Here is a 24,753-nt window from a genome sequence, read left to right as displayed (position 1 = left end):
CTTGTCAGGCCAAATTATTCAATTATTTACCATGCCACAAAGAATGACTTTAAAACCTTCCAGCTGGGTTAGATAGTGGTTTTTTCGTTCTTTCTTAATCACTCGTATATGGTGAACACAGTTTTACAGCAATGCTTTTTTTCCTTCTAACTAATTTTATCCTTTGTAGGTGACACAGTTCCCTTAAATTCTTAATAGGAATTCATTCATCGTTTTTTGGGTATTGGGTATTTGAGTTGAAGTAGATTTCTACTCAGAACGTGTGAATTTTACATGTGAAAATATTGTCCTCTGTATTTGCTAATTACAGACGATTTACCTCAGTTAATCCTCCTTTGGTAATATTTTAATGATGTTCAGTATTACTGTACTTTCCATAGAAGTAAAACCAAGAAAATGCACGTATTCATAGTGATTATCTAAGTACTCCTTATCTTAAGATACTGTATTTTAATTTAAACCCAGTCAGATAAGGATTTTCTTGATATAGTAGAATTTGTCAAGTGTTTCATATAATTTGAATGCAGTAGTTTGTTTTATGAAACAATCTATGAATTTCATTATTATACTGTATTTCTAATCAGTGATGAGTAATGTATAGCTTTAGTATACTTTAACACATGCCAGTAGCTTCAGTGCTTTTTTTACAAAGGCGAATTTTGTGTTTATAGGCTCAGTATCATATAATACAGCTTACATGATTTGTACCATAAGAATTTCACATTTGTAATCAGTGACCAGCAATGAAAATTCTTGTAAGGTATGGGTATTTTCTGTTTCTGGTGTAAATGGGTATTTTATGATCAAGAGTAGTGGCTTGTGCTGTATTGCAATACCTGCTGAGTCATCTAGCACCATTGGTGTTATCATCTTAATAGGACATGGTTTTTTTCCTTGTTTTCGATCAGAAATTAATTACTTTGTTTTGACCATTACTGTTATTATCCTAACGAGACATGAGTTATTTCTGTAATAGGTCAAAATGTAGCTTCTTTGGTGACATCATTGTAATGAGATGATTTTTATTCAATCGGAATGTCACCTCTTTGTCACTAATTACCATTTATGGTATGTAATGTAAAATAATCCCTTTTAATAAGACAATTAATATTGCATATCTCACCTTGATCATAAAGTATTTAAGATTTAATTTATCTTGTTGCAGACACATACTAAAAAGAAAGATAGCTTACTAACGGGCTTAGTTTATGGAGAAATTCATGTTGTTTAAAAACTCAAATATTTCAAAGACATTGTCAAGACCTATGCATAGATGGCAGATTATTTATAGATGGTAGAAAGTGACAGTATTTTTTAGTATAGAAGGACTTTTTGTGAAAAGACTTCTAAAAGAATGAGAGGCGGAGGTGGTGGAGGAGGCCGAGGTGGGAGACCGATGAACTATGACCCTCGAACTTATGGCATGGTAGGTCCTATTTTTGACTCTTTTTCAGTTTTCTTCCCTTGGGGAAATGTTGTTTGAGATAGACTTCTATAGACATTTTATAGTGAATTAGTGCATCTTGCACTTGTGTATGTTTGTTTGTGTACAGTACATTGGTGTGCAGTATTTACAGATATGAATATGTATGTACTTTGTAGATATAAACAGTATATATAATATATATATATATATAATATATAATAATTAGATATATTGTATAGGTTATAAAACTAGGATAGATATATATATATATATATATAAAATATCCAGTGAATATATGTTGCAATGCTATATATATATAAGGAATGATTAGATATTTGTCGTGAGGTTAAAAACTAGGAAGATATCTGTGTTTGAAAGCAAAAATATCTTTATGAATAGCATGTAAAAATGCTTTGTAGAAGGCAAGACTTAGTGTATAACTGGCAAACCCAACAAGATATCTGTGTTTGACCATAAACATATTTATATATAAAAGGTAAAATACAGTACATAAAAGTCTTGGTGTTCTAATGAAAGTGTGAAATTGTATCCCATAAGACATTAATCTTCATATTTCAAATCTCAAGTAAAAGAAAAGTGAAACTGTGAAGTTGACCCCATTACCATTGCTCTGTGATAAAGAAATTGATAAGCATGGTAGAGGTATCTGGAAATCACGATACAGCAACATAAACATTCAGCCTGATAACTGGGTGTCACAACAGTTTTATCAAGGTGTAGCCACAATTCAAACTTTAAAAGATCTACCTTGAGTAGTATGGTGACTTGTCAATGCTGTTTTACCCTCCCTGCCTTAAGGTGGTTTCACACCGTGTGTATTGTCGTTATTAATTTGGCCAGAGCTCTTTTGAATTCAAGCAGAAGGTTGCCTTGTTCCTTTCAGGTGCCCAGAGAACACCCATCTTGCCACTGCATATGAAATTTATCCTGTAGAAGTCAGACATCCTCATTTTGTGCAGTTTGGCAGTTTTCTTACCCTTCAGTTAAACTATACCCTATAACATTGTTTTTACAAGAGTCAGACTCATTCCTTCATACAGGGTCATGCCTCACTTTTGTTTCCTCTCCAATTCTTTCCTTTGGTTCTCAGGCCTCAGTATGACCATTGTCACTCAGACCTGCCCTCTCCCTGTTGCTCTTTTGTACATATTAGTCCAGTCATCTTTAGTATCTAGTGCATGTGGAGTCTTCTGAAGTTTTCTTTTCATTCCAAGTTCTACACACTGATTTTCTTCCTTCCACCATACTTAAATACTGTAACTTAAATTGTAGAATTATAAAATCTAAGAGTTTAGTTATATGAGGACAGCTTGGAACTGAAAATGTGTAGTAATTTCCAAACTCTTATCAGTTCAGTTGAAATGAGTTGATGTAACTATTACATAGAATGATTCTTCCCGTAGTTGTAAGTTTAGGATGGAGACATTAACAAATGCTCAGTCTGTAAAGTAATACTTTGGGTGTTCTATCATGTCTTTCAAAGATGGCTATCATGTATTACAGTGTAACAAGATGGATTGAGAAATGTGACCAATGAAATGTTAAACTTGGTTTTCTGAGGTCAGTATGCTGGTTTACATTTTTGGACAGCTAAATACTTTCCTAATTAAATTTGATCATGTTTTGAATGGTCACACCTATATGTCTTTGTAGATTAAAAGTCTATTAAAGGTTTAAAGGTTTTTAACGATAGGCAAATGCAAGGGACATGTCATTGCATAGAAACCTAACACTTGCACATGTGATCATATGATCAGTACCTGAGTTCCCTCTCCACTGAACTCAACTTGGAGACATTTATGTGCCCACACAAGAACAGTAGGCTTATGTGCCAGGGAAAACCACTCATGGCCTTAGAGTACAAACACTGACAATACCACTGAGTTACCACTGCAGTATACTTTCACAAATGCTCAGTCAGAAGCAGCAAACTTAGACTTGAGTTCATTCATAACAAAGTCTATGGCATTTGAAGATGGAAGAGACATCCCTCCAGTAGGCATAGGCCTTATAATACCTGTTCATTCATAATATTTGTTCATTCATATTTTTATTTGTCGTTTTTATTTGATATCCTCTTCAGTCTATTTTTCTATTTTTTGTATATTTGGGCATTCTGTTTTGGGGAAGCTTGTTTGTAGATTTTGAATGATAATTTCCAATTGTTATCATTCTTATGCCTGTTGGTGAATGGGTATGTATGGTTTGTGTTTCATGTAAGAGAGGCTTCTCAGCCAGCTTCTCAAGAAACAATTGTAATTGTGTCATCTGACATAAAGGGAATATAATCAGTTTGATTTTTAACATACTTGCAATTATTGTTTAAAAATTGCAGTATTTTGATTTGTAACTTTGATGTAGTATATAGTTTTTGTGTATTCTTGTTTGTGGTTCTAGCAGGGAAAATTATTTGGCATTCCACAGATTCAGACTTTATATTTCAGCATGGTGTTCTTTGATAGAATACAGTACTGTATATAGTTTTTGTGTATTCTTGTGTGTGGTTCTAGCAGGGAAAATTATTTGGCATTACAGTACACAGATTCAGACCTTGTATTTCAGCATGGTGTTCTTTGATAGAAGCAGTGATAATAGGTATCTAGATTAGTGGTTTAGACAAAGTCTTAGATTAGTTGCCATGTATAGTTTACAGTCATCGTTAATGACAAGATCTCTCTAAAGGTAGCTTTTGAGAAAGAACATTTTTTTTTATCTGAGGACCATATAGTCACTAAGTGATTGCCCATGAATGGGTTTAGTAATACCTGTACGTATAGCAAACAGGAAGAGAGTGAGTTTCTCAAATACTAGCTGAAGTAGACCTTTGAAGGAATTTTATCTGGTTTCCATCTGTAATTCAAACCATTTACCCTTTCACTCAAATTAAGGGCTTCTAGTGTATGATATCTTTCAAGTTTGAAAGGCACCTAACTGGAGTAATTCATTGTTATAATTCTTTTCATCTTGGTGAAGCCATATTAGAGCATCATGGCTATGATTATTTTTTAAATAATTAGATATAATTTAATGTTATGTGATTTCACTTGAGATGCTTGGACATTATTGTTGAAAAATACAACTTTTGAATTTAGAAAGAAATGATTTTATGTGCTGTGTTGAGAAAAAGCTATGCACATGACTGATTAGTTATGGGTAAATCATTTGTGTTTCAAAATATTTTATCCATATCCAGGTACGTAATTGTAGTGTATTTAATCACTCATTCTGGTAATGAAATCTTTATTTATTTATTAATGGGCATTTGCAAATTAGAAATGTACATTATTTCTAATTATTGCTTCTCATACTTACAGAATGCACAATCAGAAAATCGCAGCAACAGTGGAGGGTCAACATGGCGCAATGTATGGAAAAAGTTGCGTGTGCTAATGCCCTTCATCTGGCCAAAGAAAAGCTTTGTCCTGCAATTGAATGTCATCTTTTGCATTATACTGTTACTCATAGGCAGAGCTGCAAATTTATTTGTCCCTATTTACTACAAGTTGATAGGTAAGCAACTACAATTAAATTTTAATATTTTTGTCAAATATTATACAGTTACTGTACACTGTAGATATGCAGTGTGCCATTGTACATCAGGCTGAAGTATATTTTTTTTATTTTAATGCTGTTGCATACAAGATAAAATTACTGTACATTAGATTTAAGGAAAAATCATTGAGAATGTGATTTAAAGTACAGTATATTAAAAACAAGCCAGTTATTATTCTTTATAATGCTCTTAGTTGTGTACTGTACAGTGTACACTGGAAGTATGTACTGTTTCATTACTGTATACGCTTTGTAGCTCCATCCTGTTAGTCAGTCAAGACTTTTTAACAAAATTGAAAGCTTCTGGGACTAGATGTATACCCATAATCTGATGGATATTGGGCAAAAGAACAAAAGTAATTCTTATCTGGGCAGTACAGTACTTGTACTAGCATGATTATTTTCATTGTTGGCTCATTTTCATTACAACTTTTTGAGATTATTTATCCATTTTCTAGATTTATTTTCCTCTGTCATTTTTAAATATGGTACTTGCACTCTGTAATTTTACACATTTTACTTTCAGTTGATGGCCTTGGAGGAAGTGGGGGCACCCCATATTTTTGTTGGGACTATGTCCTCATTTACAGTGCTCTCAAGTTCCTACAGGGAGGGGGTACTGGAGGAATGGGTCTACTCAATAATGCGCGCACTCTCCTCTGGATATCAGTGCAGCAGTATACTAGTCGAGAAGTACAGGTGCTGTAGTCAATTTCTTTCAAGATCTTGATTGGTAATTAGAGTACCCTGTTAATAATTTTATAATATAATACAGTTACTCGTCATACAATATTATACATTCACTCAAGAATACTGAGTGCCATGCTGTCATTAAAATTAGTTTTCAAAATACAGTATACTTATTAGGAATGGTAAATGATAGAGTTCCTGTGGAAAGATTTGATTGTTCATGCTATTTAGATGTGGTACATACTGTTAACATTACAGTAATATGACTTGGCATTATAATACAAGCTTTTGTTTTATGTTTTGGGTTTAAATTGTTCCTATATTTTCACATTGCAGCTTCAGCTTTTTTCCCATCTCCATAATCTCTCCTTGAGATGGCACTTGGGACGCAAGACTGGAGAAGTATTACGCGTGATGGACCGTGGCACCAATTCAATTAATTCCTTACTCTCTTACATTGTATTTAAGTAAGTATTGTATAATAATTTGTTTTTTATATTTATTATCATATGTTCTTATGAGGTATGTATCAAGTGTCCACAAAAGCTTTATCTTGCCAGTCAGGAGGGAGAGAATCTGAATTGTTAGGAAGTAGCAGTTAGTTTGATGATTGAAGTGGCCTATTGGGGAGACTTGACCTACAGTTTGAGAGGCTATTTTCATCGTTATTATAGGCACCATTTAGTAGTAGTGTATGTGTGTGCATGCGCATACTAATTCACATACTGTCTGACTGAATTCTGGCTGGTTTATGAGCTGTAGCCTGCATGTTTTGAGGTCATTGGGCAATACTTAGAAACAATAGCTTTATTCAACAATGAAAAGAGATGTTTTTTTGCATATTGCTGCAATTTTTTTTTTTTTACATTACATTTGTTTCCTTGAATTATTACAATGTTTCTTAAGTAGGGTTTGAACATTGTTTTAAACAATGTTTCCTTTTCCTTTTATATTTTTTCTCATTTTACTACTGAATATCTTTGCAGATCCCAAGTTAACTTGTTTTAATGCAGATGGATATATTTAGGGGTACATTTTAACATAAAATTAATAAAATAAAAATATATTTAACTTCATGAGTCTTGTATTATTTATTACTACTTTAGTAACTACAGTAATGGTAAATGCCCTAAAATTAAAATCTAGTTTAAATCATTGATCTGGGAAGGGGTGAAGATAAATATGGATCTAAATATTGATAAGTCTCACTACAGTATTTTTATTGGATTTCAGTGCAATATTTTAGATGGATGAGCTATGATCTGAGAAGGAATTCATTAGATTTTGTTGTGAATCTGTTTAGTGATAAGGAATTTTTTGTGGGAAGATGTTTCAAAAAGCTATTGGTGGGCTATGGGCCAATTAAGAGTTAATTAGATTTTGTGGTAGCAAAGGATCCAGATATTAACCCAGGATTTTATTCATAGTTATTGTTATTTTAAACAGTTATCTATGAATGTGGGGAGCTTTTCTGGAAAGCAGGATGATGTGTTTTTGCCAGTGTATGTGTACATTAATATTACTCTTTGTTAAGTTTGAACTTGCAAACTGTTTTTATTATAAAAGGATAACATGCATATGCATTGTATGTAACCTTATTACCTAATTTGTTTATTTTTTCCTTATGTATGTTGTGATTAGCAATCTTTTATTTGTACTTCATTTCAAGGTTGACTGTTTGTAATCTGTAGTGTTGAATTTGTCTCTTATACTGATACAGCACTTTTCTTTCAGCATTGCACCAACTGTGATTGATATCATAGTTGCCATTGTGTATTTTACCACTGCTTTCAACTATTGGTTTGGCATCATTGTATTTGTTACTATGGCAATTTATTTAGGTAAGTTTCACTTATTTGTTCTTGGAAGTATAGTGCATTTTTACACAAATACAAACCCTAATATTTCACATATGCTCTTATCTGCCAAAGGCTGAGAAATTAGACTATTCAGAGCTATTGCCAACAACCAGTGATGTTTACTGAAAGAAGAGCTTGCTAGGGGTGAAGGGCAATTGATCTTTCTCACTGCAAAGGTCTACTGGGGCTGGTGGAGCACTTTAAGACAGAATAGATCAGAACCTAAGTGTTCAAGATCATCTCATGGGGTGCTGTGAGTAGGGAAATCTTGAGAACAAGATAATAGGTTGTACTTCATGATGCTTCAACAAGCGGAGAACAACAGATCATTCAGAAAAGATGTAGAAACTCATAACTAGAACAAATTTTGTCTCTTGTGAGTAGAATAGGGATGAACAGCCCTATCCCCTTGTGACTGATATCTCACAGATAAAGTTAGCAAAGGTAGACATGCATCTCTGTATGCATTTAAGATGGTCTTGTACTCAATGTTCCTCTTGAGGGCAGGAGAAGTTGAGAGAGTCTGATTGCTTGATTGATTATGGGAGGGTACAATAAATTATTTAAGTTAAAGGAATGTACTGTCACACTAATAGACCTCCAAGCAGATAAGTAGATGAAAAGCTGTTGATATTGCCACCTCCCTCCTTAATGGCAGTTCAGCTTATGTAAAATATGTTGACGTAGCGTTCATGTTTTGTACATATAGACCTCTTCATTTACTGAATTGCCCTTCTCCCACTCTTCATTTGTTGGCAAAAGAACTAATGTTTTTGTTCATTGAAGGATCAAATGGCATATGTAAGTGGTAAGTTTGAACATTCCCATGCTGTTGGGAAATATTAATCTGAGAATGTTGTTCAAGAATTTTTTAGACTATTATAGAGGCCGAGTAGTACAAATTGTTTACTTTCAGGAATGAAATGTGAAAAAATAGATATTTAGCCATGGAAAAAAAAATGTTTTAAAATTTTTGTATAATAACCATGTTTTTAATTTTCAAATTTCTTCTTTTTATCGGAGACTTTAGTTTTACTCTGTATTTCAGGTTTTACCATTGGGTTGACCGAATGGAGAACCAAGTTTCGTCGAAAGATGAACTTAGCAGACAATGAACAGAGAACAAGGGGTGTAGATTCCCTCTTGAATTTTGAAACAGTCAAGTATTATGGTGCTGAGGAATATGAGGTCAACAGATATAGAGAATCAGTACTAGAATATCAGGTCTGTTATAGATGTTTTGCTTTGTAATATCTGTTTTATTTATTGAATACATAATTTGTTATGTGTGTTTTTTACTTTTTTTTTTTACCTCTAGTTAGTGACAGGAAAGTTTTGTCTTGTTAATTTGTAGGGTGCAAAAGCTTCAGGATATTCATATAATTCTTTTTTATTTACTAGAAATTAAAGTACTTTCTTGAGTGAACAACTATAAAAAAATTTTAAGATTTTTGATGTATATATGTTATTGCTTATATTAGTGGTTGAGGAATTTCCCTCAGAAACATATTAGTCTTTGTGAAGAAGGCATCAGTAACCAGGTAAGTGCATGCATATAGGTTCACTCATGCACATTTAGGACTGTGTCAAGCAACATGTATTCGCTTCTTCATGTGTCTCTATGGTAAACACTCATAAATTTCCTTACTTTTTGTATTCAGAGGATTGCCCTAATTTATTCATTATCATCTTTTCATAATCATTCCATCTTTTTTCACAAAAGAAAAGGAGAAATTGTACATTACATTTACTCAGGTGTAATTCATTTGTGCCAGGGAAGATGATGTTCTCTCTTATTACCAATAATCATGAGGACTAATTATTTTTTTATTTTTTAGGAAGATTACAGGCTTTTCGACTAGCTTTAGCTTTTATTTTTTTTATATATATTTGGTACAAGCATCTAAGGAATCAAAGGCATTAAATCAGATCAGAGGCTGTCAAGATCGCCTTGTTAGAGAAATGTAATGTTTAAGTCATTCTGAGGTTTGCTCCAAGGAGGAACAATTGATTAGCAAACAGTCCTTTAGTAGTTGGTCACCTAATGTTGACTAGCACTGCATACAGTTGTTTAGTTAATTATCATTTAATGACAACTTTCTGGTACTGGCACATTAGTCCATACCCTCCCTTGGCATCAGATTGTTATGGTATATTTCTTAATTAGGGTTTAGTGTACTGAGTCTAAGAGTTACACTCGCAGACTCAAACTACATTGCTTGCTAGGACATGTACTAAAAGAAAACAGAAAATTGTAGAAAGGTGAAAGAAGTTGGAGAGCTTAAACAGGAAGAGCCAGAGGGAATGAACGAAAAGTTTAAGACAGAAACAAAGTTAGGAACAAAGGAATACGTCAGAGAGCCTTTAGACCACATACAGTGTGCTTGAATACTAGCCTAAATCCATATTTGGGTTACATAGCTAAAGAGGTCAGGAGTCAGTTTGGTATTAGTAAAATGTAGTGTGTTTGTACGAATGTGAAAAAAATTCTTGAAGCAGATATTGTTTCATAGATACAAAGCTATTAATTTCTGCATATTTTATGCCTATTAGCCGTATCATTACTTGTAATTAATTCAATATTCTCACTACCAAGAATGGTGATCAAACATCAGCAAAAACTAATAAGTTTTTATACATAAAAACTATTTTAAAAATTTTAATTGAATTGTATTGATATATGAAAGTGACATGATGAGTTGGAATTTAGAATATGTCAGTTTATCATGAATTATAGACTGAAAGTGAAATATTTTATTAAAATCTTGTTAAAAGTAAGCAACTAACATGTTAGTTTTTAAATGGGAGTAGAGTCCATGATTTTTATTGTAGCTGCCTTGTTAGGCGTGCAATTTTTTTTTTTTAAATCATTTGCTGTTATAACTAATGTTAAATCTTGAATTTATATTTTATCTTTTACAGCGTGAAGAATGGAATTCTAATGCATCATTGTGCTTCCTGAACACCATTCAGAATATTGTCATCAATGGAGGTTTGTTAGCAGGTTCTATGCTGGCAGCTTGGATGGTGGCCAATGGCAAGGGTCTTACTGTGGGAGACTATGTGCTCTTTGCTACTTATATCATGCAGTTATATACACCCTTAAATTGGTTTGGCACATACTACCGTATGATTCAGCAGAACTTTGTAGACATGGAGAACATGTTTGATTTATTGGAAGAAAAAGAAGAAATATTGGATAAGGTAGGTCTGTGCATGAGAACTCTGAAACTCATTGGTATATAATAATAATGATGTAATATTATTTTAATTTTGATGTACATGGTAATGGAAAATTTTACATGGTACATTTCAAAGATCCAGTGGTGACCTTTACTATGTCAGAGGCTTTTTTTTGAATTAAAGATTCTGAGTATTTTGCTGTCCATTTCATCCTTTAAATATTTTACTAGTGTACTGTAAATATATTATAAGCAATGGTCTGTGATAAGTTAGCACTGAACAGTATTGTTTTAACATCTTTTATATGATTCCCTCCAAGTCTTTATTGGACTGGACCATATATGCAAAAATTGTTGGAGTTTTGAGCTCCTGCAAGATTTGAAGACTGTTATTTTGCCAGTTTCGTAATATACGGAAGGCTTGGTTAGTGAGTTCCTTCCAGCCCCTCCGATTCAGGATTTGCTTTAGTCTGTAGCTCCTAGAGAGATGAATGGATTATAATATAGGTGAAGTGAGGGTTACTTTTATTATATGAGGAATACATACATGAAAGAATAATTTAGGAAGTTTATACTACTGAAAAAGCACAGTATTATAATAACCATAACTTTTTGTGTTGCATAAGTAAATTAAGAGGTTTTTGTGAAAAGCAAAAATGACTACAATATACCATGTATGTTTGAACACATTGTTTATGTACAGTTTGTTCATTCTGGTGTATTTTTACTTTAGGAAAATGCTCAACTGTTGTTGGTACCTCAAGGACGAATTGAATTTAAGGATGTTTCTTTCCACTACTCTCCCGAGAGGCCAATTTTAAAGAATATTTCTTTTGTTGCTGAACCTGGCCAAACCATAGCTATTGTAAGTTTATTCTGTTATATTGTTTTTACATTACAATATCTTCATTTTCTTAAATATATATTCAGTTTTGATGCTTTACCAGTAGGTTTGTCTGTATTAAATGTTCTAAGCTCATGTGTGTTTTGTTGAAATAAACAGCTAAGAGGATGTTACATTCACTTCTGGGTAAGTATGCGCAGTGGAATTTCAAGCTAGCTGTGCAGAATTTCCAAAGCTAACCTTACAACAGCTTATCCTCTCTGAAATTTAATTACTCTGATGAGGGTTTTTGACATTTTCCCATTCATTGATATTCATATTTTCTATGACCTTCTTAGAAATTCAGAAGGGGATGTTCTGCTTAACACTCCATCTTTACTGCACTTCAGATGACAAGGTCATACAGACAGAGTTGCTGTCTAGTACTTATGCCCACCAGAGTGTTACAGATTAGTGCCTTTAGGAATGCCGTCTTGATATAAGAGTCTTGTTCCTTCCACTTTTCATACAATTTGGCTATTGCTGCTGTTAATAGAAGGTAGCCATAGGTGCCTTGCATGTTTTATGTATTTCAAGTTAGAGGTGCTGCGTGCAGGTATTTGGAAATTAAAGGAATTTGGTAAGAAGTGTGAAACCTTTATAAAAATTTTTTGTTAACTAAAGTTTAGGATATTTCAAGGAAGAAATTTCATAGTTTGAAATTGACTAGTTTTTATCATTTATATTACCAACTAGTTTATGTTTATAAATCCTAAATAAATGTAGCTTTTAATGCATTAAACTTTATTTTTCTGTGCAGGTTGGGCCAACAGGAAGTGGAAAAAGCACTATCATGAGGCTCATTTTCCGTTTCTATGACGTCATTGGTGGGGCAGTTTTTGTGGATAACCTGGACATCAGAGACTACAAGCAGAATTCTTTACGCCAAGCTATAGGTGTTGTTCCCCAAGATACAGTGCTTTTCAATGAAACTATTTTGTAAGCAGTTGTTATTCTAAGTTTCTTTCCTCTAATTAATTTGGTCTTATTTACATCATTTGTTCTTATGGAATAAGCAAATTCTGATGAAATCTAATTTCTTCTTTTTCTCTGTTTTCATTCTCTTACTGAATCTTCTTCCTCAGAGTGTAAGAATAACACTTACCTTCCTTTCTGGGTTGTAGAGAATTGAAATGTTAAAAAATGTTATTTTTTTTATATATGACCTGCAAAAAAATTGCTAGGAAACTTGTAAAATTTGATTTCCTCCAATTATTGTGTTTCATTCTATGACTAAGTCTTCCTCAAAATGCATAAATAACACATCTTCCATTTGTTCTAATGGAAATACAAACCAGAGCCTTTTATATAAGAGTATCTTTCACAGTGAGTTGGTAACAAGGTAGTTAATTGATGGAGAAGGGGGATGAGTGGGAGAGTATCCCTTACTCACCTACCATCACTACTCGTTTTTCTTTTGGCCGCCTTGGGGTTCAGATATGCTGCAGTAGACAGTTGTGACTTCGTTTGAGAACGTGGAGGAGTAGCCTGCTCATTGTATTTGACTGTGTGTTTGTTCTTTGCTTTTGTTGTCTTACTAGTTTTTTTTTATGCTATATAGAGAAAAAACTTGAGTGAGCAACATTATTGTGATAGGCATGAGTGTTCTGTTGGGCTGTTCATGTCTCTAGTAAGAGCTGACCTAATACCTTTTGTGCTTCTTGCAGAGAGAAGTCCTGCACTAGGGCTTCTTCTGGTAGGGAGTCAGTAGTTTGGAATTTGCCTCAGTGGATTAGGTTTGGCAAGAGGAAGAAGAAGGATAAGAGGCATTCGCAGACCTTGTCATTGGGGCACACCCCTGGTGACACCCCCAAATCCTTAGAGTTCTTTTCTAATCTACCCCTTCTAGGAGGGATAGTACAAGATTGTGAAATCTTGTACTATCCCTCCTAGAATTGTGAAATCTTTTCATGCTCTATTGTCTAAGGATGAAGCAGCTACTGTGGGAGTTGTTCCTTCAGCAGCTGCTGCCCTGCCATCTTTGTCATCCAATAATGATGTTCGAGGTATTCATAAGGTGGTGTTATTTGAATACCTGCAGATGATTTGGCCTCTGCTGAATATACCAAGTTGTCCATCTTTCGCATCATTCCTCAACAACTTGGAGGAGGATAAGAAGGACTGGATGCCTGAGTCTTCTTTACCAAAGTGTGTGCTAAGGTTGTATACTCATGATGTGTCTGTAGCTGCCTTAGCTTTGTCGTCTTCTGCAAAGGTGGGGTGATCCTCTAGTTGCTGTAGTGCTTCCTGTAGTAGATCCTCCAGTTGGTGTGGCTTGTCTTCAGTTCTGGCAGCAACCAGCCCTTTTGGTGTGTAAGGCAAGTAGGACCAGTGAGAGGAAAGGGAAGAAGCATGCTCAGTGTTCTTCTTCATCATCATCTTCATTGTTACTCTCAGTCTCATCTTCCTCCTCCTCATCCCCAGACTCTTCCACTGTTTAATTGGGAGAAGAAGGGGAAGTCTAAGGCCTCTCGCAAAGTCCAGGCAGACTTCTTCCATGCACTGTTCCTTTTCGTAGGGGAAGCGGAGGTGCTAGATCATCAGGTGGCTGTCATCATACCTCTGGCTGAGTAGGTGCCTCAGTGCCATCTCACTTTGACTTGAGGTCTGCCACCACTTCATTCTACCATTAATGTTTGGGCTCACACCAGGATGAGATTGGGTGTTGAGGTCAGTCTGTTCAACCTCATTCGTATGATTCAGGAATGGCAGTTACACGAGAAAACCCTTATCCTGCATCTCCAAGGAGTCATATAGAGGAATACTGAAGTGGCTAGCATTGATAGGTGAATGAGGAGGTTTACCCGACTCATCGCTCTTAACCACCAGTTCAACAACTTATTCCAACTGCTGCTGAAGGATACTCCTATCTAAAAGGTTTTGGTTTGGATACCTATGAAAAATACAAATTACTTTTAAAATTTTTTATTTTCCTATTATTAGTTGATGTCTGTAATCTAGATCCAGTTGGTTCTTTCTCTCTGACTGCTGGCCAGACATGGCATAGAAGCCGGACTCAGTTGTATTGATTATTCTAATAATGTTACACTCTCTCTCTCTCTCCCTCTCTCTCTCTCTCACATACACAAAAAAATCTTTTGTAGATTTAATCTCAAATTTTCTGGAGACTAATGTGTGTTATTTCCTTTCAGTTACAATATTCACTATGGAAAGGTAACTGCGCCTGATGCAGATGTGAAAGACGCTGCTAAACATGCAGACATTCATGAGAAGATTTTAACATTTTCGGAACAATATGATACAAAGGTTAGTTCCTTATGTTTTATGTATATGAATATTGCACTTTTTCAGGATGCAATTATGTGGCTGTCTCCAGTACAGTAATCCATAATGATGTTAAAATGTGTTTTATTGCTAGTGGCATGCTTTTAAAATATTTTGCTTTGAGATTTATTCCTGTTATATGATTTGCTAAACAGTTGTGTGTCTTGCTTGTTTGTCTGGACAAAAACTTAATGAGTAATCAAGTCCATAGTAATCAAAAATATTTTTCATAGGTTGGAGAACGAGGTCTTAAATTGAGTGGGGGTGAAAAGCAGCGTGTGGCTATTGCCCGTACTATATTAAAGAATCCAGCATTCATACTGCTGGATGAAGCTACAAGTGCTCTTGATACACAGACTGAACGGAACATTCAGGTGAGTGTGTTGTTAACAAGGCTAACACCACTAGTTGTGAGTCTTTCCAGATAAATCAAGTCAGACGTAACTACAGTATTAGATGTTCTTCATGAAAGATGTATTATCTTCTTGACTGTAATTATGGGAAACTTATAAAACAGTTATGTTAATGAATACAGTAGTATGTCAATGAAAGAATCCTTTGTAAGATTATTTCTGCATTCGTAGTCCTTACCAAATTAATTTTTTATGTTTTCATTTAATAGGCTGCCTTACAAAAGGTTTGTAAAGATCGAACAACAGTTGTGGTGGCTCATCGACTCTCTACAGTCATAAGTGCTGACGTTATTCTTGTACTAAAGGAGGGTGATATTATTGAAAGAGGAAGGCAAGTACTGGAAAATATTTTTGTGCTTATTTTGTTCATGGAACTCAGGTTCTTTAATCTTCGTTTGTTTTTACCTTAGCAATTAGATAGCTACCTAGTTAATTAGGAATTCTTACCATTTGTGAAGAATCTTTGAATCTATTGGTCATATTTACAGTTGTAAAGGATTTGCTGCTTTTTAAGAGTATGCTGTATACGTATATTATTTTTCTACAGGCATGAAGAGTTACTTGGCTTGGGTGGAGTGTATAGTAATATGTGGCAGCAACAATTAGAAGCTAATAATAATGCAGAGAGCGGTACGCCCACCGAGGAAGGTGCAACTGCCGTAGAGGAGGCTAACTTGGAACCACCAAGTGAGAAAACAGCTACTGCTAAACAGGATGATGCAAAATCATAATATCGGGGGAACATTATTTTTTAACAAATTGTATATAAGGAGTATGCTTAATTTGAGGTGGAAGAACTTCCAGATATGTGTATATATACAGTAGTAAGTAAGTTAGGTGAAATAATGCCTTGAAATTTGGCCACAAATATAAAAATGAAATATATTGCTATTTGAAAGTATATGGAACAAAAGTTTTGTTAACAAATATTAAATTTTTCGTGACTGAATGATTCAGATGGTTATAGTAATGACAGGATCTGCATTCGTATAATTTCTTCTCATTGATGTTCAGTTTGTTGAAAAACTGCTGCTGGCAGCAGAGGTTCTTTGGGTTACAACACATTTTTAGCGCATTTTATGAGAAGCGAGAACAGTCCAGACAGAAAGCCTGAGTGCAAAATTGTTAGTTGAAAACTAACAGAGCAGTAGTTAGCAACTAAAAGGGTTCTCGGTGAGGGAGCCACATCTCCAGTGATTTGCTGATATATGAGTGTCAGCATAATTTGAGAGGCTTTGTCTTATCAGCAAATGTGTTAAGTATAAGTAACTTATGTACTGTTTTGTTGGTGAAGGTTGCCATGGGTTTATTTGTTGTTTTTATATGTTACTCTGCCAGTCTTGCTGATTTTGTGTACAATATATAAGTTTTTAATTAGTTTGGTTGTTCTGTATGTAGTTGGTGTAACAGTAAACCATACATATAAAAGTAGGTATTGGTCTTTATTTTTTGTTATATGGCAACTGTGCAGTTTTCAGCTGACAAAAATGAGAAAAACTCCACCCATATTAGAGACTGACCTTAGAAATCCCTCACTGAAGGTATATGATGTTATGAGCATACTCAAACCTTTCCAGGACAACCTTTAGTAATTTAAGATTCTGTGGACAACAACTCGGTATGCTTGGTGTAGGGGTAAGGAGTACTCAGAGGTAACCTATCTCTGGAATATAAGGGATGGTCTGGTTATACTTGTAATAAATCTTGGAAATGCAGCACTGGAACCAGCAAAAAAAGGAAGACTTGTAGGTCCTTTGTATACCCCCTCTCTTTCATTTGTAATTTAGAGTTTAGCTTTGTATTCTTAGGCTTTGGGTTCACATGAGGTGGTACAGGGATGGAACTTCAAAAGACTTGTCAGGCATGTAGATGTACAGGAATGGCTAAGGCTAGTGAATAAGCTAGGACCTTTGTGGTTTAACATTGTAACAGACACATCCCAGAAGGCAAGGCTTCCTTTGATTTGCAGATGTCTCTGTGAATGTGATAGGGTCCAGGAAGGGATGAAGGTCATATTGTTTTGATGCTAAGTAAGAGCTTTGTTTCTTTTGTAAGAATACACAAAATTTTCTGAATAATTTTTTTTTGGGGGATGATAATGTTATTTGCTCTTAATGTCCACCTCCTAACCTATCTTACTGCAAGTGTCCTTAGATCTGTATATCTTATATAGATCAGGTGGAGGATTCTCATACTGAAGGTCTGATTCATCAGCTAACTAACATTTCACTAGTTTTCAACAAACATTTTTACACTTGAGCTTCTGCCTAGACTGAATATAAGTTAATTAAAAAGTAATTTTTACATCTCTGATATAAGCGCATTATTTTTTTTTCTTACTCAAATGTTCTTTTAAATGAGGCCATAACACAGTTAGTGTTGTGTTGTATTCAAGTGTTTTGCTTTACCATGACTGCAAATGCTTGTTGGAAGAAAGGGCATTGATGTTTATTGTACACCTCAATTCATGTCTTAAGTTTACCCTAAAAATATTCCATTATAGTTTCTAACAAAATTAATTTTTGTATCAAAGGATATCGTTTTGTGAGAAACATAAGCCTGAGGGAATTTATTTTTCAGTCTTAGGGATTTCTTTTGCAAAGTTTTTTTTTCCAAAGCTATGGATAGATGAGGTGGACCATTTTTAGCAGCATAGCAATAAGGAAGAATTAATGTACAGAACAGAACGGTACATATACTATTAGTCATAGAGTTCAGGAAATACAATCTAAAGATTCAAATGCTTCATAATAATGTACTTAGTTTGGTTTAATTTTTAAATATTATGTTACTGAAAATTTCATATATTTCTTCAGAATTGTTATGTTGATAAATCCAGATGGCTCTTTGTAGCTGTTCTTTGAATGTACTGTGAACAAATGTTTTCATAACATTTTTGTTTTATAAGCATCATAGTATTATATTTTCTCTCTCAGTTTATGAGCTTATAGTATTTGTGTACTTGAGAGTGATAAGTATTTAAAAATCCTAGTCATTTAAAATAATTGTTATGGTTTTTTGTGATATAGTTGTTTATCAGTGAGGAACCACTTTTTTTATATACTTCATGGAGGGTGCTGTATATGATATACACAATGTAGAACTTAACGCAAAGTCTTTAGTTTAAGAAATAGCAAAAGATTAAATATTTAAAGATTTAAGGTTGGTCATCCATTCATTAGGAAAGTGTATTCTTCAATTGATCAAATGGTTTTATAAAAAAAGAAAGAGCAAAAGGGTGATAAAGAAAAGACTTTTTTTTATTACTTTGCCAGATTTAACAATCAGTCTAACAAACATAAAACCTTATAATCAAAGAACCGTTTTTCTTCATTTACTGTACATTTATGAAAGGGGTAAGCAATTCTGTACTGGGTTTCTTACAAGTTATATTGGGAACAAACTGTGTAGACAGATTATCTAATTATCTTAGTTTGTGATTATTGTATTAGAATTTAGAAACTGGTTTTCTTGCCCGCAGCAGCTGAAGCTGGTAATCCTCATGTTTTTGCAGTGTACTGACCAATAAGCATTTTTAAAAGCTGCCCTGTAATGTGACTTATGGCTTAAATCTGTATTGTTATACTCAAGATTTTCAGTTGCTACTTAATTTATATTATTGCTTTCAGTCTGTTTTTGTTTGAGGTTTCAGGTGCTGGGTGATTTTGTCACCCTTGCTGGTTGAAGGAGGGTATTTTTTATACAAGATGACTGTCACAAATAAGGGTAAATAATGATTTTTTAAGAAACTGCAGTATGTTTTAGATTTTTTTTCAGCTGGTGGAATAAATGGGAATGTTGCTGTCTGTTTGCTTTGGGCAAGTTGTTTTTACTGAGAAAAAAAGTGCCAGTAACATTAATGAAAAAGAAGGCAGACTTAATATGAAAACTTGTCAGGTGACATCTAAAAAAAAGGTATATTGTAATATCAGTTGTTATGTAACATTTTGGATTCACTCTACAGTTATTTCATGTTCCTTAAGTGTTGCACATTGTTGCTGACAAACAGTCCCATATATGCAACTAACACTATATTGTCTTATTTAGTCAGTTGCTGTCTTTTAGACTTCTAAACCTTGCTTCACACACTTGGCATGAGTTTTCAGTGAGTTTTTTAAGTTTATGCAAAACTGAGTCAGAATTTAAAATTTTTGGGTAAATAATTCTGTGATGAGAGCAGACAGTTCTTGAAAGAGTGAACTCTCTGATGTTAGACTTTATAAAGAACTCACCATTTATTATGAAAACTGTTGTAAGTTAGCAGATGTGACACGGCTGATATTACTTTGTCTTGTATAAGTTTACAAAAGTTATTGTCTATTTAAGTTTGAAAGTATTTTGACGTGAAATGTACAAGTGGCAGATTTTGTCTCTTTATAGTACAGAAGGAACCAAGGTGAGTTGAAACCATCCTAAAAGTTCTTCAGCCTAATGTAATTGAAATGGTTCCATTTGATTTGTCTTCATTGGTGACTCCAGATAAGTATCCTAAGCCTTATAAGGTAATGTTTTTCACTTTAAAAGTAGTTTGGCTAAGGCACATGAAATTTTATACATATTGTAACCAAGCATTTTTCAAGAATTTACTATCAAACTATGGAAATGTGTTTTAAGCCTAGGAATGGGAATGAGATGAATTGTTAACCTAAAGTTTTGTATAGTTAGCCCATTCCTAAAAATGCCATTTTAAATTTAAGATGAATTGCATGTTTGCTTCCTGTAAACAGTTTGATGTACAGGAATGGCAACATTTGCTTTTATGGAGGCTTTTATTCCAGATGAAGGTTGGAGACAGTTTCAAATCACCAGTCCTGAATAGTGTTTTGAGGACAACTAAGATATTCTATGATACAGGAAGCCAGCTATTATTTCACTTCTTATTATTGTGTTAATGGGAGATGCTTTTGGTGCTCCTCATTTGACATTATTTCAATGTAATACTCACTTTTCATTAATTTCGAAGAAAAGTTAATTTTGTCACAAAAGTCAGTAGTTTTTGTATTTTTGCAAAATTTTATTGTCAGTGTTTAATCATTTTTGTTTTTGAGATGACCATGAATTGTTTATTCATCAAAAAGTTCATTGGATTTGTGTTTTGGTGACAGAACTACTTGTATGTTGCAGCAGTGCAACCACTCAACCAATCTTGGGTATCTGTTTGGCCAGACACAGTTTTCATTGGTTATTAGCTCTTATTTGCTGCTGTTTAAGTAATTTTGCTGCATAATTTTGGACACTTATGAATTAAAGGGTGTGGCTTTTATTCTTGAAGTGTTTGTGTTACATACTGGTACAGTATATATTTTATTTTTTTATCTGTGAAAAATTAGTTTTACAATTTTCATGAAAACAATTACTCCATTTCTTTTTATTCTATTTTTTTTTCTGAGTGTTCCCTCCCAGAAGAAATAATTTATGGACATAAAACTTGGTTCAGCTAACAAAGAAGGCATCCAGGTCAAGAGAGTACCATATATAATTTCACTGCCCTCTCAGGAAGTCAGCAGTGCTTCACTTGGTGTCTGAACTCCCATTCCATTGACTCCCAGCATTTAGAAAGTATATGGTTTTCATGCATTGGACCAGATGGAACAAGACTAATCATACCATGTCTTAAAGTAATTTAGCTTTCTGGTTAAATTTACAAAAGGTATGAGGACTTGATGCGAAGATCACATCAGTATGGCCAGTATCCAAGAGCTTTCCAGTAGGTTATCTTCAGTGGTACGATCTCACAAGATTGTTACATACCTTTCCAAATGACAGTAGTTTTAACTTAATCAGCATTGTAAAGTAAGAAACCTCAAAACTCATTACAGTAATAATATGAAGTTTATCCATGAACAAGAGGTGCAACATAGGTCACTTATAAATTGGCTGGAGAATCAGTCAAGTTGTCCTTAATCAGAATCCAGTAAAGGAGTACCTTGTCCTCATCCATTGCCCAGTCAGACCCTAGTCAAGAGTGATTCTATCCAGGGTCTAGTCAAAGAGTTGGTGGCACCAGTCAAGGAGTGATTGTCCTCTATTCAGTGCTCATTTGAGAAAAAAATTTCATTTAGGAAACCAATTAAGGAATCACCAACACCAGTCAGAAACAAATCAATGAATGATTGCCCCATACTCGACCTTGTCCCAGACAACAATGCTCTAGTCAAGGTACAGCTTAACAACCATTCAGGACCAAACCAAAAAGGATCTGTTCAGAGTGAACAGAGATGTCAACCCATCTGCAGTGAAGATTGAATTTAGACCATAAACAACAGGTATTCAAGCTGCAGGGACAGAGAACCCCATTAGACTCTACAATTAGAGGAAGATGTTCTTCATTGCAAGGCATCCTCTGAAGCCTCACTTTAATGTTGCAAGTGATCATCTATGAGATATCCTATTAGGAAAGGAACTACAGTGTGAAGGGACCAGTGCCAGTAAAGGAGATGCATGTCTTCAGAGAGGAGGGAGAGGCTCATCAGTATAATAATAGATCAAGGTGTAGGATCTCATCTAATGAGATACATTAGTAACAATGGCAGATGAACAAACAGTTGAGTGCAACCTTACAAAGTAGGAATTTTTATCCTTAGAGTCATGGTAACATTCTGTGAGAAAAATTCAATAACAGCCCACAGAGGACTTGGACTCTTAAGGTGTCTGCAGCACTTAACCCCCCTCTCTATACATTTTCATGAACAACTTCCTGCAGAGATCCAAAATGGCATGGATAATCAACTTGGACCCATGGCTAAGCACATGTGCTTTATTAGGTACAGTCATTTTTAGTCTGTTGGGATTAATATCCCAAGAGATAATGCAATATTTCTTGCATCAGTAATCATTGACAGCTTTAGAGTTTGTAATAACTTTCATGAGGTATGGCTATCATATTTGGAGGGTAGCTTCTTTACTAGAATATCTTGCATGTCTAATCCAGCCTATCTTGTCATCTTTGACCTTGGGCGAAAATAAAGATTTTACAGTATATATATGAAATTTAAACTAAGGATTTTTTTTATTTTAACCTATGTTGCTAAGGTTATGTTTGCTCTTTTGTCCTCTAACATCACTTTCATAATTAATGATTTGATGTGATTGTTCAGGCCAGTACAGTGACAGTGGTATTAGAAAAATATGTTTGTATCTTTGAAGCACAACTCTTGATTATAATGCATGCACCATGAAGAAGTTCTTTATTTTAGGTTTCCTCCATGGAATGCCCAGTTAAGAGTTTCTCATAGGTCATCCTGGAGAGGATCAGATAAAGTTCTTTTGCTATATGTAAGACCGGTGCTCAAGTGTATCACAACATTTGTTAACTTTATTATTGGTTATGTTTGTTTGAAGGTTAGTGATATTTTTTTCCTGGCTGTTTAAGTTAGTAATTATTTCAAAGGGAACAATGTTTGTGAACATTGTTTCATTCATTCATATTGTAACATCCATCAGCAGTGGTCACCTTTTGTATAAGAATGGTTCTTGTTGATCTCAGAATATGTAATCCACCTCAGTTTGCAAGTTATGTCATTTTATATATATTGTGGGTTATAGTTGTATTTAATCTGAATCATTTAGTAGTAATGAAGAGTTTGGTGATCTTATCTTCTTAAGAACATATTACAGTGCCAGTAATTTAATTTGATGCCCAGTAACTTAGAACACATTACAGTACCAGTAATTTAATTTGATGCTCAGTAACCTAAGAATGCATTGTGTTATAAAAGTGTACTGTGATTTAGGTAAATGCAGTAGCCTTTAGAAATGGTCTGTATATAGTTTAAAATGTCCAAATAAAAAGTCATGGTTTCATGTAAACTTTTGAATTACCACCCAAAAGACATATCGCAGTGTGTACAAGGAATTGGTATGTACAGCAAGGCATTCATTTTCAGGCTCAAAATGCATTTGGTTCACAACAGACCTATTGCTTATATTACTTTATTTCTTGTCACATTGTTTTCAGACAAAATTTTTTGGAGTTAGAAGAGCTGCTGCAGTAAGCAAGTGCAGTATTGCCCAATCAGCTCCTGTCTGTCAACCCAACTTAATTACTTTGTTTGTTTGTATTTGCGAGCAAGAAGGATTGTCTTTTCACATAAATTTCTCTGTTGTCACCTTTTTCATATCTTTTAGTTCATCTTTCACTTCATTAGTCACTGCATCTAATTTAGTGCATGTATTTGGCAGAAAATCTCAACAGGTAGTGCCATTTTTGTATTTAGCATTAGAGATGTAAATTCATTTTCCCAAGATAAAAATAAGATGTCTTCATTAGGAGTAGTTTTTTTCACAGCTGAACAGTTGCTGTTATTTAGTACCTGTTCAGTTTTTCCAATTGTAGAGTCTCATATACTGTAATTTAGTTTGTTTCACATTGTTTTATTTAGTTGGTTTAGTGGTTTTTTATGAGAAGCAAGCCAATTTTTTTCTCACTTTTTTTTTATAGTTTGGTGATTATTTGAATATTATGTTAACTGAAATTTATATGAATTAGTATCCATTTATACATACTATATAATTTTTTTTATACAATATACCTGTGTCACATTGGTCAAATTGTATCTTGTTCTATGGTCTTTGCATTTTTATATGTATTTTTGCTTTTTCATCATGAACTTCAGTGTTAGTTTCATGTTGTTTCTGCTTGATAGATTGACCTGCGTATTCTTCAGTTATTGTGATTTTGCTAAGACTTGTGAAACATATTTCTTAAGTTACCTGGTAAGGTATGTAATGTCAATATGGCTAGCGTTGATAGCAACCCTCATGATGTGTATTCTGCTTGTTAAGGATAAGTGTGTTTGCCTGGACACATATCCAACCTGTAAAGATTGGTCTGAAGAGCAGTGGACCAAATATAACAAGATTAAGTGTTATACGAAGAAGGCTTGTTTCAGATGTTCTTTCTTCAGCTTCAAAATCTTATCTGATTCCCCACTGCTCAAAGCAAGACATCAGTCGCCCCATTACTTTGTTGTTGACTGTTAAAGTGCACTTTACCATGGATAATGCATAAACCCAAGCCCTACCAGTCTCCTGCTCAGTACAGTGACACCAATGCCACTCCACTCCATTCCTTCCTTCCTTAGGTTTGCCTTCTTTCATATTTGCAGAGCAATTTAAGCAACACTTTTTTTTTCTTTTTATATATAGAGATTATGTTACAGTGATGACAAATGATTAACAAGACACTTTATCCAAAGTTCCTTACAAAGTTCCTTACACACAATGTTCCTTCACCAAAGATTCATGCAAAAACACAACCCAAGCCATGTTTGGAGCACTATGCAGCATTTTCAGAGAATGCTTTCGTTCCTCTGACTGCAACTTTGGGAGCAGACAGGAAATCATTTTATTGTGAGGGCCACTTAGCTGAAATAGTCAGAGAGAGTCATGATGGCAGATGTTTCAGTGATGTTTCAGTGATTCATCTTGAGACCAGAGCCTG

The 24,753-nt window shown here is 34.3% G+C and overlaps 1 protein-coding gene across 3 annotated transcripts in view; it reads left to right on the top strand.

The window, feature by feature from the left end:
- Hmt-1 (ABC transporter ATP-binding protein/permease Hmt-1) overlaps positions 1 to 23,114 on the top strand; it is a 45,031-nt gene extending 21,917 nt beyond the window's left edge. For all 3 annotated transcript variants that reach the window (XM_067124703.1, XM_067124702.1, XM_067124704.1), the window contains 12 exons: positions 4,762 to 4,957; positions 5,526 to 5,698; positions 6,026 to 6,156; positions 7,424 to 7,530; positions 8,597 to 8,772; positions 10,471 to 10,752; positions 11,464 to 11,595; positions 12,374 to 12,552; positions 14,766 to 14,880; positions 15,132 to 15,272; positions 15,521 to 15,642; positions 15,859 to 23,114. In XM_067124703.1, coding sequence (XP_066980804.1) covers positions 4,762 to 4,957; positions 5,526 to 5,698; positions 6,026 to 6,156; positions 7,424 to 7,530; positions 8,597 to 8,772; positions 10,471 to 10,752; positions 11,464 to 11,595; positions 12,374 to 12,552; positions 14,766 to 14,880; positions 15,132 to 15,272; positions 15,521 to 15,642; positions 15,859 to 16,042 — 1,938 coding nt within the window. In that variant the 3' untranslated portion in view covers positions 16,043 to 23,114. The remainder of the gene's footprint in view (positions 1 to 4,761; positions 4,958 to 5,525; positions 5,699 to 6,025; positions 6,157 to 7,423; positions 7,531 to 8,596; positions 8,773 to 10,470; positions 10,753 to 11,463; positions 11,596 to 12,373; positions 12,553 to 14,765; positions 14,881 to 15,131; positions 15,273 to 15,520; positions 15,643 to 15,858) is intronic.
- Positions 23,115 to 24,753: the final 1,639 nt, after the last annotated feature.

The sequence above is a fragment of the Macrobrachium rosenbergii genome, chromosome 22, assembly GCF_040412425.1.
Source record: "Macrobrachium rosenbergii isolate ZJJX-2024 chromosome 22, ASM4041242v1, whole genome shotgun sequence".
Lineage (NCBI taxonomy): Eukaryota > Metazoa > Arthropoda > Malacostraca > Decapoda > Palaemonidae > Macrobrachium > Macrobrachium rosenbergii.
This window is presented reverse-complemented; position numbering and strand designations above follow the sequence as displayed.